General features: G+C 30.8%; 1 protein-coding gene across 3 annotated transcripts in view; it reads left to right on the top strand.

The window, feature by feature from the left end:
* LOC127698474 (monocarboxylate transporter 12-B-like) overlaps positions 1–15892 on the top strand; it is a 267985-nt gene that overhangs the window by 19057 nt on the left and 233036 nt on the right. For 2 of the 3 annotated variants that reach the window (XM_052201954.1, XM_052201956.1), the window contains one exon: positions 2133–2938. The exons of the other annotated variant lie outside the window; for it this stretch is intronic. In XM_052201954.1, coding sequence (XP_052057914.1) covers positions 2133–2293 — 161 coding nt within the window. In that variant the 3' untranslated portion in view covers positions 2294–2938. Of the gene's footprint in view, positions 1–2132; positions 2939–15892 lie in introns of those variants that run through there. 3 annotated transcript variants of the gene reach the window in all.

The raw sequence follows: 15892 nt of genomic DNA, 5'->3' as shown, positions 1-15892 counted from the left end.
GGGTAATAGTTAGTAGGACAGCAGCCCAAAGACGCAAAAAAATATATTACGGTCAACTTACAGGCTTGAATAATTGAAAAGTGTTTATACAATTTGTCAAGATCTTAATCACTGAGTGTCTAGGTTTTATTTCATTAAAAATGAAGAAATCAATAAATATTTTAACTCACAAGTTGTATAAGAACTTATTCAATATCTGACAAGTACAAATTGAGGCTAATAAAAAGAAAAAAAAAATAATCTAAGCAACTACTAGTTGATATATATAGAAATATTTTTTTTTATCTGAAATGTCTTTTATTGTATTAAAGGTTCACACCTGAAATTAGGTCTCTTGGATATATTATATGAAAATAAAGAAATGTGATACAATTGCCAATGAGACAACTTTCCATTGACCAAATGACAAACATAACAAAGATGAAAAATTACAGGTCACAGTACATCCTTCAACAATGAGCAAAACACATACCATATAGTAAGCTATAAAGGCCCTAGAATGACAAATGTGAAACAATTCAAAAGAAAAAACCCTTGGGCTAAATTATACTACAAAAAGAACTCATATTAACCAAGGTCTATAGAAAGTGGGTTGCAGTGACCTTTTTTTATGATTATAGTAGCCAATGTGGCTAGTGATAATTTCATTTACATGTATCTGTATATCCGACCTATATCCTCTGCTTGTGAAATTAAATCATACTCTTTGAAATGTGCCAATTGATGTTGCCAGATTAAATTGAAAGTCCAAAAGTTGGCCAGTAGATATTTCATTTTGGAAGAGTTGAATGAAAAAGCAACTTGTGTTAATTAATATATATGTAGGACTCAAATCTATGGCGGGTTCCAAATATATGGCAGATTCCTAATCTATGGCAAATATGATGTTACAAACGCCAAACAAATCAAATCTATGGCAGATTTTTGTTTTCTCCAAATCTATGGCAGATTTAGGAATTACGTAATTTTTCGGGGAAAAGAGTAACATGTAACGTCACAATAAAATAACGCCATAAAAGTCGTCGCCGACAGTAAAGTTGTTGGCCCTCCAAACTTTCCTGAAGTCCAGTGTTTAAAATTCTCAGGAAAACACTTTCCGCTTTCCCTCTAGAACAATTTGCCGATGGTTTAAATGAAGATGTGATCTTTTATCCATAGGAGGGACACTCATTATTGTACCGTCCGAATCCCGCGATCAAGAAAGGCACAGCTGTTTTTAGTAGTGGATATTTTGGGAATGGAGTTATAGTAAATATTTTAGCGTCTACGGCTGACAAAGTATTTAAAGTGAGAAAAATAAAATTACAGGATACCACCTTGACTTAAATCGTTAAAAAAGATTGATTAATGCTGAAATAAATATCATGTGAAAAGTCAAACTGTTTAAATTGTTTTTTTTTTTTTATAAAAAACTGCTTTCTTGTTTGTTAAGGGACTTCCATTTTTCTAGTTGTTTTAATTAATGGATTAAACAGGTACCATGCACAGATTAGGAAATGCTTATTTTTCCAAGGAAGATAATTTTAATCCCAATTTCTGTATTATGGTATACTAGTATCACTTCTACACTTTTTTATGGTTGACATCACGATTTGGTTGACCATAAGGGAATTTTTATTTCACAAATGTTTATAGACATTCTCCCGTTGTCGTACATTTCAACTTATTTAAGACAAGTCAGTGATTGTATATGTACTACCTTGTTCTACATTTGCACAAAATCTGCCATAGATTTGGAAACAACAAAAATCTGCCATAGATTAGGAAATTACAAAACTTGCCATAGATTAGGATTTTAACAAATCTGCCATAGATTTGGGATGGCATGACGTCATATTTACCATAGATTAGGAATCTGCCATAGATCTGGAACCCACCATATATTTGAGTCCTACATATATATATAGCAGGGATCATATTAATAGCACATAAATATATTCCTTTGCTGAAAATTTTGATAGATAACATGCTGGACTTTAAATATACATCCTTCTTTTCATGCACGAACTCAGTCAGTCTGACTAAAGCCAGCCCCTACTATCCACAAATGCCAATGGATAGTGGGGACTGGCTTTAGTCAGACTGGAACTTCGTTATTTTATTTCAGTGTAATCTTTATTTATTTTTTTCAGGGGCCATCAAAGGAAGATCAGGGTCATTTTCCCTTTTGAATTATATAAATTCTTCATTGATGATTATTGGAGGATTTTTTATGTTCCTGTATCCTTTAATAAGAGATGCTAAAAAATCAAAAAATAAAAATGATACGGAACAGGAAGAAGAAGAAGCTTAAGGAAAGGGAAACAACTCATTTAAAAGCAGAAAAAAGTTTCTATGTCAATATTTTCCAAGGAAACGGAACATCTTACGTCTCAATGTGAATAACTAGCAAAAAAAAATTACATTAAAACCTGGTTTCTAAAATTGTTTATGTAAATCCCTATTGTTTATTTAGACCCCTTGCAGGGATGTGAGAGAGATAGAATTGAGTTATCTGTCAGTTTATTAATCTGTCAATCAACACATATGATCAAAAGGGAACATCTCAAATATGGTAGACAAATTCTGTGGGTTCATTTATTTTTATGGTATCAATTTGAGTGGATTAAGGAAAAATTGTGTTTTCATTGTTAGTTGTTTCAAGGATTTATATAGATCTTACTATATGCATTCTTGGTTGATTTCTTGTTTTTTTTCCAAATTATACAAACAAGCTTATTGCAAATTTGTATTTCCTTGTACATTTTATTCATAGAATATAAAATTAGTACTGGTATTCCAAGAATGATAATGAATCAACAATGCTTGGCATATTTTAGTAGAACATTCAATCATGAAGGGGAGATGATCTTCTTATCCTGTCATTATCTACAAATTTTTTGGGAGAAATTATTCCTTTAATGCTGTACATATTCCAAATATACATTCAATTCTTTGTTAGTGTCAGCTTCCAAGATTTTTGTTACTGGTAATTCTCATATGGCATGTCCAGATATCATGTCCTTTCAAGCTATGTCATTTATTGATAAGTTAGTGTGATTATTTTGTGTTTTATTGGTTTTGTTTATCAAATTATTATTAGTTATATCATAAATACAATGAACAATTTTTTTACAAATATTTTAAGTGTATTGCTGTTTTCATTTCATTTGTAATTAATAATGCATCTTACACATGATTTAAGTGCATAATAGTTTACACATTTTTTGAATATTTAATATTTTGAGAAAACTACATTTATGATGTTTTCAACTTTGTGAATATTTCTTGATTTTTTTTAAAGATTATTACTGTTTGAATATTGTGCAAAAGATATGTAAATGCAATATATTTTTTATGTATTTCAATTTTATCTTATATTTGATTGTGTACAGTTTAGTCAGATATATATTTTTGCTTTTCTTTGGTTAGTTTTTGACTCCTTCTAATTTGTGCATGCTTTATTTCTATTTTATTTCTATTTATTTTATCTTGTCTGTTACCTGGAGAGGATTATACACTGTTATCACTGTTATACACTCATTTTTCCTCCCCCTGACTAGTCTAAAAAACATAAATGTGTTTTATATATATATATATATATATATATATAAAGAAGTCTTAATTGAAAACAACGTTCTACCCTATGATTGCGTTGGATAAAAACCGCAATTTTTATAAGTGTGCATGCAAAACAAATTTCTTGGTAGAGGGGTCTAAATACAGCACAAACAACATTTTCCAAAAGACCAAAAAAGTGAAAAAGTATATTTTAACAAAACGCATTTGACTAGCAAGTCAAACAACTGATGTTCTTAAACCCTGCTGACTGCCATTGGCGATTGCCAAATAAACGGATCACGAGATGTGACAAAATGGATCTTATAATTAATCTATTACCAAACAGAAAACAATAAACTTGCGGAAAAGATGGTATACCGCAAACATGAGGTGCATATATATATGGCGAGGGAAGAACAGAAAGTTGCTGCTGCAAATTTGCAGATTTAACATTGTTGTGCTGATATTAAGAGTAACTGTGAATATAATATGTGTTTTCAGCTGTGTATCACCTTCACTGGTGATCCAATGGATGGATCTGTCATAGAGTTGTCACTTGTTCATGTTGTTTAGACATACTTATTAAATGATTATTTCTGTGACTGCATCTTACGATCCTCTACGATAGATAATTTAGCTAATCTGCAATCAATTCCATCTTCATGCCTAATATATCATGTACTGTGTTACAACACTAGATTCTACTGATGAGGAAAGGTAACACCAAGCCACCGAAAGCTGAATTTTTAGTTCAGTCTAGGTGGTCGAGTGGTCTAGAGCGCTGGACACAGTGCAGGCGATGTTGTCACGATATCCCAATAGCATGAGTTCGAATCCCAGCGAGGGAAGAACAAAAATTTGCTGCCACAAATTTGCAGATTTAACATTGTTGTGCTGATATTTAGAGTAATTATTTATATATGTATAACACGCCTACCTTGCTGTTAGAATCATTCGTAGCAGGCCTTCCCAAGTATGTCAACAGTAATTACTTCGTCTTCCCACAGCCGATTGGAAATATCAGCCAAGGGGGGGGGGGGGGGGGGTCCAACCATATGTCCCCATTCAAAATCATTGATCGTCAAAAAGAGGGGGGTTCCTACCCCCAGAACCCAACCCCCCTCATGATCCGCCACTGTATTAAGGTATATAGGAACTTTTTTTTCAGAGACAAGTGCCTGAGAACACAAAAGACTAACAAAGGCTAGAGGTTCCTGACTTGGGACAGGTGCAAAAATGTGGCAGGGTTAAACATGTTTTGTGAGATCTCAAGCCTCCCTCTATACCTCTAGTCAGTGTGGAGTAAACAACCATATAGCAATAGGCACAGAAAAACTCAATTTAAAAGAAGCCTTTTAAAACATGTAAACCATGAAATCGGCTGGTTTTGTATGTCTTTCCTAATTTCTTATAGATTATATCATCCAAGAATTCAAATATAGAGACATATTCAAATCTCATCCAAGAATTCAAATATAGACAAAATATTCAAAAAGTGAGTAAACAACAGATTTATTCAGGAATTTATTGCGAGTGAATTATGACTATTGATTGGTCACAAGTTGATGCAAAGTCATTGACAATGTCCTTAGAACACCTATTGTTGTTAATTATTACAGAATTTCTTTTACGTGTGATATTATCAGTTTTTATTTGACTGTGAAACCAAAGTACTTCAACGCAACAAATTGTAATAATTCTTCTTAATCATTATGTATGCTTACTAAATTTTAAGATGCCAGACTGAATTCCCCAGGCTGAAGAATTTATGATATAGCCTAAATGTGAAAGAGATAGCAACCAAGCAATACAAGTGAGGTAAAAGGGTATAAAGAGATCACTATCATTTAACCTCATTGAATGAAAATGTGCAACTACAAGCATTAAATATCGCCTAAATCTAGACAACAACATAGACAGCCTAATATCTGACATTTACTCCTCAAGGAAAATGAAAAGAAATCTGAAATCACTGGCAAGAGTTCTGACTCAAATTCAGACACAAAAATGTGTCAGCTGTGTTTGAGTAATTCTGTGAGTACTCGCTCCTCGCCTTTTTATCTCAGTTATTTAAAATTGAATTTTAAGTCATTAATTCATATATATATATATCAATATAATTTTTGTGACTTAATCAAATTGATATCAAAAATGGGAATTTTATATATTTTGTTGATGTTTTAAATATGTTCGTTTCAATATATGTTGGTTGAAAAATATAGACCTGCCAGTTTATTTGTTTTACAGGATATGGCATTGTTGTGAAACTTGTTTATACATATAGTCATTTTATTTTCAGGTGAAAATTTCAATGTTTGCTCTTAAACAATTATTTTACATTTTCTATTGAAGAACTATAATATTATTTAAATGCATTTGCATTTTTATTAGATCAGGGTAATTTCTACCTCATGACCATATCTAACTTGATTTCAGTATGTAATGTGAAATTTATTTTAATCATTTGCCTAAAATTCTTGATAATTCTATCATTTCAAGTCAAGAAGAGTTTGTTTTTACCTGAAGTAACTTCTAAGTTCACATAAGAGTGATAAGACTATTTTGTAGTCAAATATTTTGATCTTGATATATTCCAAACATTCTTATATTTTTGTATGATTATGATATTTTTTGTAATATGTTTTTAGATGTTTAATTTGAGATTGAAATATGAGAACCCGGCATATGTGAATATATTGAAATATGTTTATTTATACATGTAGTAGCGAATATATTTAAGTATTATATGAATGTACCCGATTTTACTTATCAGTTTTTTGTTCATGTGTTATTTATTAAGGATTTTTACCAAACTTACAAATTATCTTTCTAAAAGCAATTCAAGATCCAGTAGGATAAGTCTTGTATGTCTAGCACCATACATGTCAATTGCACATAGATATTCTTGTTTTGTTATTCCCAAATTTACAAAACGATCATGCCTTGCTGCTGATGCATAGGTTTAATTATCTGCAGCCTGCATAGAAATGGATCTTAGTTCAAGGGTAATGCCTCTAACAAAAAGCCTCTTTTCTTTTACTTCACATTATAAAGGTGGATTTGCTGTTCAAACTGCCTGTGAATATGCAGAACACAACCATACATTGTTTTCATGTTATGTAATAGGACTATTATCAAATCAATCAAATCAAATAAAATCAATCCCGGTCAATCAGCTTACTTTTGAAGGAGAAAACAAATAAGCTGGACCTAGCCTTCAGAAAGATGAATATGTGTTTCTCTAATATATGTATAATAATGCAATAGATTTTTTTTTAATGTTTTAACAAGTAAATGATTCCGACAAATAAAATTAGTTTTCTGAATTATCATTAAATATGGCAAGCGTGTAATGATCTGAATAGAACTTATTATATATCATAATAATAATTTATTTCCAGGTATTATTTTGTGACAAAAACTGGAAAAAATTCTAGATGAATCTCATTTTTTTTCATTGTTTGTTAACCTTATTCAAATAGATCTTTAGGTATGTATTTTATGTGCATTTTACCATTTTAAATGTAAATAAATGGAGATTTGTCTCATTGGCTATCATACCTCATCTTCTTATTTTTATATCAGTTTAAGTATGAAAAAATTGAATTACCTAAAATTGAAACCAAATTTAAGTAAGGAAATTATGATACTAAGCAACTTTAAAAGATCTTGTACAATTTTTGGAATTTTATTCAAATTAAAAGTGTCACATAGTATGAGTAAAACTGATTATATGATTTTATATAGATATAACTGTATTCAATAAACATCTGTTGAAACAGGTAGGCAGCTTTTTTTTTACACTATGTATTATGAAGTGACTATGTATATACACTTGCTACATTTTCATATATATATCTTTTTATATATATACTGAAATTTAGCCCAACATAGTTTGATCCTCAAATTTCCTTAAGCATTGTTGGGCGAAGTATATATGAATTATGGTGTAAACCCTGTATAACCATAGGATGTCCGATGGAAACACCTGTCGTGAAGTTGTCACATATTTATATGTATATCTATAAAATTTATATTTATATATATCTGACAAATTTGTAGTCGAAAAATTTGTTCTTCCCTCAAACAGAATATATGTCACTGAATTTATATTTTAAAAGGTTTGTCAGTTAATCATGTTTATGCTTGTTAAATATTGTTTACTTGTCCTGAAGAACATTTAAAATTAAGTACTAACTCTTCAATTATTTATCTACCAATGCTCTATTTGGATTTGAATAAAATAAGAATGAAGATATGTTGCAATCAGTTTTGACAAACTCACCTAAATATCGTCAAATTTTTATGGTGAATTTAAAAAATAAATTTAATATTAGTTTAAACTGTTTGTTAACTTTTTTCTAAATAAAATGTATAACATGAACACTGTAAAGAGGATGACATTTTGTAAAATTATTTTCTTATGTTTTTAATTTACTTTGGAGAAGTTATCATGATTGATTTCTTGATTTTAGAGACTTTTGCATACACTTTTGGAGCATATCTGTAACATAATTAGTACAAAGTAATTATGTTGTAGAGATTTATATATGCCCAGGAAACAACAATTTTAAGGGAATGTCAAGATTTTAGGCAATCCATTTGTTCCATTTCATGCCATGTTTATGAATATACACATTTTCTTAGCACTTTTGCACAAATCTTAAAGTTAGATTTGTCACAAAAAATGAATTATGACATTAGCACTATAAAAGATATTAAAATGTTTGTGATAAGGTTACATTGGTGACATAGTATCACTGTCTTACCAGCTTATTTTTTTAAAGGAGTAGATGTTAAAATAATTATAGGACTTTTTAGGAATTTCAAATAGTTTGAAAATGTTTACAGACTATAGAATCTCACTTAGTGCAAACTACATTAAATTTCTTTTATGAATATATATGATGCTTTTGTTGGATAGTTTATATGTCTTTGAAATGCTTTATTAAAAAAGTTTTTGGGAAAATCTTTAGTTATATTACTTGCAATAATCTGCAGCTTTTCTTTTGATATTATTGCGAACCCAATGATACTTTTCCACAGAGTCGTCTGCTCTTGACCAAGGTATTTAAACTTTGGTCTATTCTCTTGTCCTATTGAATAAATACAATAGCTATTGTTCTCTGTGTAGTTTTTTTTCACTGGGACCTTTAAATTTCTTCTAGGGGAAATCTATCACTCATTGATTAATTTACCTGACCAAAAAATTATCTTCTTTTTTGGGGGAAATAGTTGTATAAACTCGCATAAACTGCATGCAATATTGTATTTAATCAATATCAATAATATATTTTCAATCTGTTCAATATAAACACTGATTTAATTATAAAAAGTTTATTTCTGACAAAATTTTTAGTATTGTTCCAATGAATTTGCATGTTTTTGTTGTTGTTCAGTTATAGAATACATTTATCAAGACCTTAATTTAAACGTTTTTTATTTGTCAAACACACAAAAAAAAGCAAATTTTAATAGAGAAAATATAAATTTTTTTTTCAGAAATCAACTTTTAATTTTTGAATCAGTGTTTATATTGAAACTATTAATAATGAATTATTGATGTTGAATAAATACAACACCACATGCATTTTTTTTGGTCCTTATTTAGTATTTTTACATGTATTTTCATTATTGACAGTTCAATTTTTTGTTCAGGTAAATTAATCAGTGAGTGATAGATTTCTCTTCCAAGAAATTTAAAGGTCCCATCAAATAAACTACACAGAGAACAATAGCTATTGTATTTATTAGATGGGACAAAAGAACTTGCAATAGTTTAAATTGACAGGTAACTTGCAGGTGAATCTGTGGAAAAGTATCCTTGGGTTGCAATAATACCTACTATTATTATGAAAGGGCCAAGACATCAGGATTTTAAATTAACCATTTGAAAATTGTTTTATGAATGTTATTCTTTTAGTGAAAGTAACTAACCAATATTTAAACAAGTTATGGAAGATATTTTCCTAAATTAACTCGATCAAATGTAATCTGATGACTCCATTCCAATTTTAAGATGGCACAACTACCAAGCCTATTTATGGTTCTTCTGAGATAATACATCAGAGTTACTCCTCTTAAATCACAGGTCCAGTGTCTAACAGTCTTGACTTAGTCATTTAAGGGGTAAGTTAAGTCAAGACAAAATCTTTGGCCTTCAAAGCAATTAAATCCATTATGTTAACCTTTATTGGTTGTCAGAGTATTCTTTTTGATGATGTTTCTATTTTTAATCATTATAAATTTTTATTCTTTGAAAAGGGTTGAAATCTACACCAAAATTGGAGATATTAACCCAAAATTGTAACATGAATGGTAACTTTTCCTTTGGTCTTCGAGTAAGTTATCTTCAGTTATTTATAGAGGAGTGCCTTAACTGATTGATTGATTTTTTAGTTATTGCACTCTCCAGTCCTGCCATGTGTCGCTTGTAATAGGAAAAGCAAAGAATGGGAGGAGCTTAGACCAGTGCTCTAACTTCCATCTCAGAAGTTGTTATTTCACTGTCTAGCTCTGCCTCCTTGGCCTAGAGTAAACTATGAAATCAATGACCATAAAAATCGGGAAAAGGGGGGATTACCCTAACACTAGCCAAACTTACCCTAAATTAGAAATGGTTCCCTATACTTGAAACAAATGAATGCTCGAGGAGAGCTACAAAACGGAATAACGTGGTCTATAAACGAAGAGGAAATATTGATAAATTATTGGATACTTGTTTTTATCTAAAAAATATTCTAAAAATTGTCACTGGATTTTTAGTCGTTTATTTCCTCCAAATCGCTAACTGGACTTTAAACCTTGATGAAAGTATCATGGCAACAATTCATTTACATGAACATCTATCATTAAATCTAAAACATGTGATCCATGAGTTAATTTTCTGAAAATAAGAGACAATTTGTCATAGAAAGTGCCACTATTTGATTGACATATTTAATTCATGAAAAGTACAGTTAAGTTTAACCTTTGACAAGTGTCATTCGCCCATTAATGTTACAAATCATAAATAGCCACGCCTTACTCATTAACATATTTATATTTAATCCACTCAAAGCTACGCTTTTCGTGAATTAAATACGTCAATTTGTAACATGTACTCCTTTTTGGAAAATGACGCTATCAGCGGCATGTCAGTTTCCGATACCATTGACCAGAACTTAAGGAAGTCGGTTATTGCCTCCGACTACCGCACTCGGTTTCATATTTACTATTTTACATACTAACTGAAATCTGCTTGTATTACGCTACACTCGAACAAAGTGTTGTAGTCGGACTCGAACCAGTTTACATACTTTATTTTATTTACCAAAAAGATATCTTGACCTGTCCATATGTTTTTTTTTATTAAATGGTATTTGGAGCTATCCCTTTGTTATATTTTTTATATTTATTCGAGCTTTCACTTTTATGCACATGTCTTACAATCGTAAACAATCCGGGTATGTATAAATAATAAATAGATCCGTTTTGTTATGGTGTTGGACTTTTTACCCTCCAATGATCAGCAATCGCTAGACAAAATAGTTCTAAATAATGTCAGCCTTTCATGCCATTTCAACTTTTACAATCATTAAAAAAAGTGAAATCATTTTGATATCCATTGGATAGAAACTGGTCTTTATCCAGATTTACGAAGATTTTAAAAATCGGAAATTAGTAATACGGTTATACCCACGCGGTGCGTATGAATCTTTGTTTACAAAACAGGATTTCGGAACGTCTCTAGTTTTTAGATCGTAAGTCACGATAAACTCAAACTGAAAGTAAACAGTTGTTTGTAAGACTCAGGTTTACTCACCATAAACAAGCTGAGACGTTCAGTATGGCATATATTTTAGGTTAAAGACGGTCCCATTCATTTAAAAAGCATTTTGAAAGTAGACGATGGGATTATTTCAGGTTTGGGGAACGAGTAAATTATCACAAAGTTCATTTCTTGACGACCTCATAATTTCATCATGTCGATGGTACAAATCGATTTTTACTGTTTACTGTCGCTTCTCATGTTTTGTATTTAAACGGTCGTTTAGTTTTAAACCCGAACCAGGCATATGCATTCTGTAATTGTGCAAATCTTCGTTCTTTGGTCAATTGGCTTATGGATAGTTGTATCAATTTCAACTCTTATATTATTTTTTTTTTAAATATATTTGCATTACACATGCAATGGCAATACCTTTCCAATTACTATTTATGTGTTGTGTCTAAATTAAAGTTGTAACACTTTATAGTGACTGGAAAGGGTAGAAAAATTTATCAGATGAGAAAAGGCTGAAGATACTTCAAACGGCACCGAATCATTAGATATTGCATCTTATAAAAAGAAACTGAGATTTGGATAGTTCCACTTCAAGGTAAAAAAATTATCTCTTGTGAAATGAAATAAAAAAAATATTGTAACACTGTAGTTAATTAATAAAGATACTATTAAGTATATTTCTGTATTGGCCTTATTATTGGTTCTCGGCCAGCAGTCAAACGGCACCGAATCATTATATATTGCATCTTATAAAAGGAAACTGGGATTTGGATAGTTCCACTTCAAGGTAAAAATGTTTATCTCTTGTGAAATGAAATAAAAAAAAAATATTGTAACACTGTAGTTAATTAATAAAGATACTATTACGTGTATTTCTGTATTGGCCTTGTTATTGGTCCTCGGCCAGCAGTATTGGCCTTCCGCTTCGCCTCAGACCAATACACCCAAGACATGGACCAATAACAAGGCCAATACAGAAATACTTACGCAATGATATAATAGAATGACAGTATGGTTCAATAGCGGGAATCAGCCCCTCAACTACTTTTTACATAAATATTAACTTCTGGCTTCAACGCATTGTTCGTCTTGTCTGGAGATCTTGCTGTAGTTCCAGTTCAGCAAGCATTTTAGAGACGTATCCCGCCCATCCTCTTTTGACTTGTAATCTCTGGTGATAGATTTTGCCGCTTGACATTGTATCCTTTCAAGCTTGTTTTTTTTTTGTTTATTCAAATAGTCTTGACCTTTTTATTAGTACAAAAGAACAGCCAGTAGTCATTGGATATTGTAGATCATTCCGGTAGTCTTGACCTATTTATTTATACAAAAAAACAGCCAGTAGTAATTGGATACTGTAGATCATTCAGGTAGTCTTGACCTATTCATTTGTACTTAAAAAACAGACACATATACGAATATCAATTATATGCTTACGAGACATGTTGCAATGTTAAACTTATTACGACATGTGAAAATCAAGACTTGCATAAAAAATATCTCAATATGAGAGACAGTGGCGTCATTTTTCCTCAGAGCTTTCAGCTCTTTGATTAATAATATAATTTAAGTTACATTTGGGCTCAAGCAGGATATACAGTACTATAGTTCCAGCTTTTAAAATAAATTTATACGCGTATGTATTCATGGGCAATAAATGTATTTAAATTATATAATGAAAAAAAATAAATGACTGGTAGACAGGTTGACAATGTGTTAAAAATGCAAATATTTTTATGGTTGACTGGTTGACAGGTTCACAAGTCGACAAGTTGACAATGTTAAAAATGTAAATACTTTTATGGTTGACTGGTCGACAAGTTGAAAATTTAATATAGTTAAAATTGAAGTTATGGTTGACAAGTCGACAGGTTGATAATTTGAAAGAATTTATCTAGTGTAAAATAGTATCATTGGTGACTGGTAGAGAGGTCGACAAGTCGACTGGTTGACAATTTGACGGGGAGAAATGAAAACTTTAATAGTGGTTGACAGGTTGACAGTTCGACAGGTAGACAGTTACAAGTCAAGACTTAATAAAAAGGTTAAAAAACTAATTGTAAAATTAAACCTGTCAACCTGTTAACCATTACACTTGTCAACCTGTCGACCTAAACACTTGCCAACCTGTCAACTTGTCGAATTTTCAACATGTCGACCTGCCAACCTGTCGACCTTAACACTTGTCAACCTGTCGACTTTCGCACTTGTCGACCTTTCTAGTGTCGACCTGTCGACCTTTTAGTCTGTCAACTTATGTACATATAAACTGGTTTACTACATAAGTTAAACCGAATTACTTCTCTGTTCTTCCAATGGAACTACAGTACCATTTATCCTACTTGACCCACAGTTGGAATGCCTAAAAAAGTCTTTATGGCAAAAATAAGTTTTTGAAAATAATTTGAGAAAGATTCTGATTGAGGAAAATGTTACTGGATGTTATATTATATCGAGGTATATATTATGAGTAACACCTACATCAACATTCTAAAAGTAAAATCAGCTTAAAATTTTTTCTTTTTTTTTCCAAATTTTTCATTCAATCTGAGGGTTTAACCAAATCAGAAGATACTTTTGAAGGCTTATTTTGCCCTTTGAATTTACCAAAAACTGAGAAATTGAATATTACCAATATTGGTAACATTGTGAACCACCTACATCTAGAAATAAGCCTTTACAAAAATTTAAATGTTAGGTTAATATAAAAACAAGATGTGATACGATTGACATAAGTCCACCAGAGTCCAAATGACATAAATGTAAGCAACTATAAATAACTATAAAGTCTTCAACAATGAGCAAAACCCACACTGTATAGTCAACTATAAAAGGCCCTGCATGACTAAATTTGAAATATTTTAAATAAGAAAAACCAAAGGCCTTATACATAGCAAAACAAACATGACACAAAAAAACAAACAACAACTGCTAAATTACAGGTTCCTGACTTGGGACAGACACAAATAATGTGGATGTGATAAACATGTTTTTGAGCACTTAAGTGACTTAACCCTCCTCTAAACCTGGGACAGTGGTGTAACAGCAAAAAATTTGAAAAAAATCATTTGGAAATGGCGTGACTTTTCAAATTGTCATGAAGCACAAAAAGCAACAAATAAAGACAAAAGACACAAAGTATTTATCTAAGAGTACTCACTGTTATTGAAAGATTAATTACACAATTTGACTGGTATTTTTTTTGTATCCACAAGTTTTCTTCAACCAGATAATGTATTTTAATCAAAGTTTCAGAGTTTCTTGAGTACTGAATAGCACTGTACACATCCTATTATATTTTTGTTTCAAATGTTTTTTTTTTTGTTTCACATAACAAATAAGGACTTTGCCATACCAACGTCTCAGGGTAAGTAACTTGTATACAAAACTTTTCATGAACTATTTGTTCAGTTTCAAGGAAATATTTATCACAAATATAATTACATTATGGACTTCTCATTTTGTTGTATATGAGAATGCGTTTTGGTGTTTACAAAAAAGCAAAACAAGGAATTTCCCACATCTACCTAAAGAGTTAAGAATTAATCATTTTTAGATTAGAGATGATAAGTCTCCAGGTTTGTCTTGTCTCATGTTGAAAACTATCAAAACAACTCCATATTTAACAATTCAATGTAATTATACTTTTTGTTTTTGTTCCCCTTTTAAGCTGTACTTCAGCCATCCATACTATTGAGAAAAGATTTCCAAAGTAGTATGTATGTGGCTTGGTGTCATATGTCTTCCTCAACACAGTTTTGTGTCCACTGGATTGCACTACCCATTTCCTGGTTTTGATAATCCCCCCCTCCGTACTTATGTGACATACTATGTTAATAATTATTTACAAAATTAAGACACTTTATTGCAATTGGGGGGAGGGGGATCTAATTAAAATATAGAACTCTGATTTCATTCTCCTCATATATATATACAAGCATGCAAGTTACTAATACTATAGATCAGAATTTTAAGCAGATTGGTATATGTCCCATTTTTTCTCTGAAAACCAAATATTTTTGCTACACTTTTAAAATTCAAATGGTTGCAAATTGTTAATATATGAATTTCAAGCTCCCAGACTAGTCATGTTAGGCTTGTTTAGAGAGAATCTTAAATAAATAATTAAATTATTTGAACAGATCTGTCTCTTATTTATAGGTTATTTTGTTATTGTTACAAGTTTAAATTAATATATTCTCTGAGTTTTTTTTAAACTACTATTTTATAACAGGTTTTAACAAGTACTTAATCTGAAGATCCATGGATTTTATTGATTTAAATAAGTACTTTCTTTGAAGCTGTACGATATTACATGAAAGATTGTAAATAAAAGTCCACATATATTAATGTACCGGTAGGATACAAGCTTTAAACTAACCTTGAAACATTAACACTATAAATACAAAAATCACATAAGCACCATAAAGTGAGTTGCAATCAGTATTGATATACAGTAGAAGGAACATATTTATGGATCCCATCTCCATTTACTTTTCTTTTTAGTGAGGGGGGATTTTGGTGATGAAAACTAAAGTCTGCTGACAAATAATGTCAAATGATGGAGAACCCAAAAATTTGGAAAAG

Source organism: Mytilus californianus, unplaced genomic scaffold (assembly GCF_021869535.1).
Source record: "Mytilus californianus isolate M0D057914Y unplaced genomic scaffold, xbMytCali1.0.p SCAF_4, whole genome shotgun sequence".
NCBI lineage: Eukaryota > Metazoa > Mollusca > Bivalvia > Mytilida > Mytilidae > Mytilus > Mytilus californianus.
This window is presented reverse-complemented; position numbering and strand designations above follow the sequence as displayed.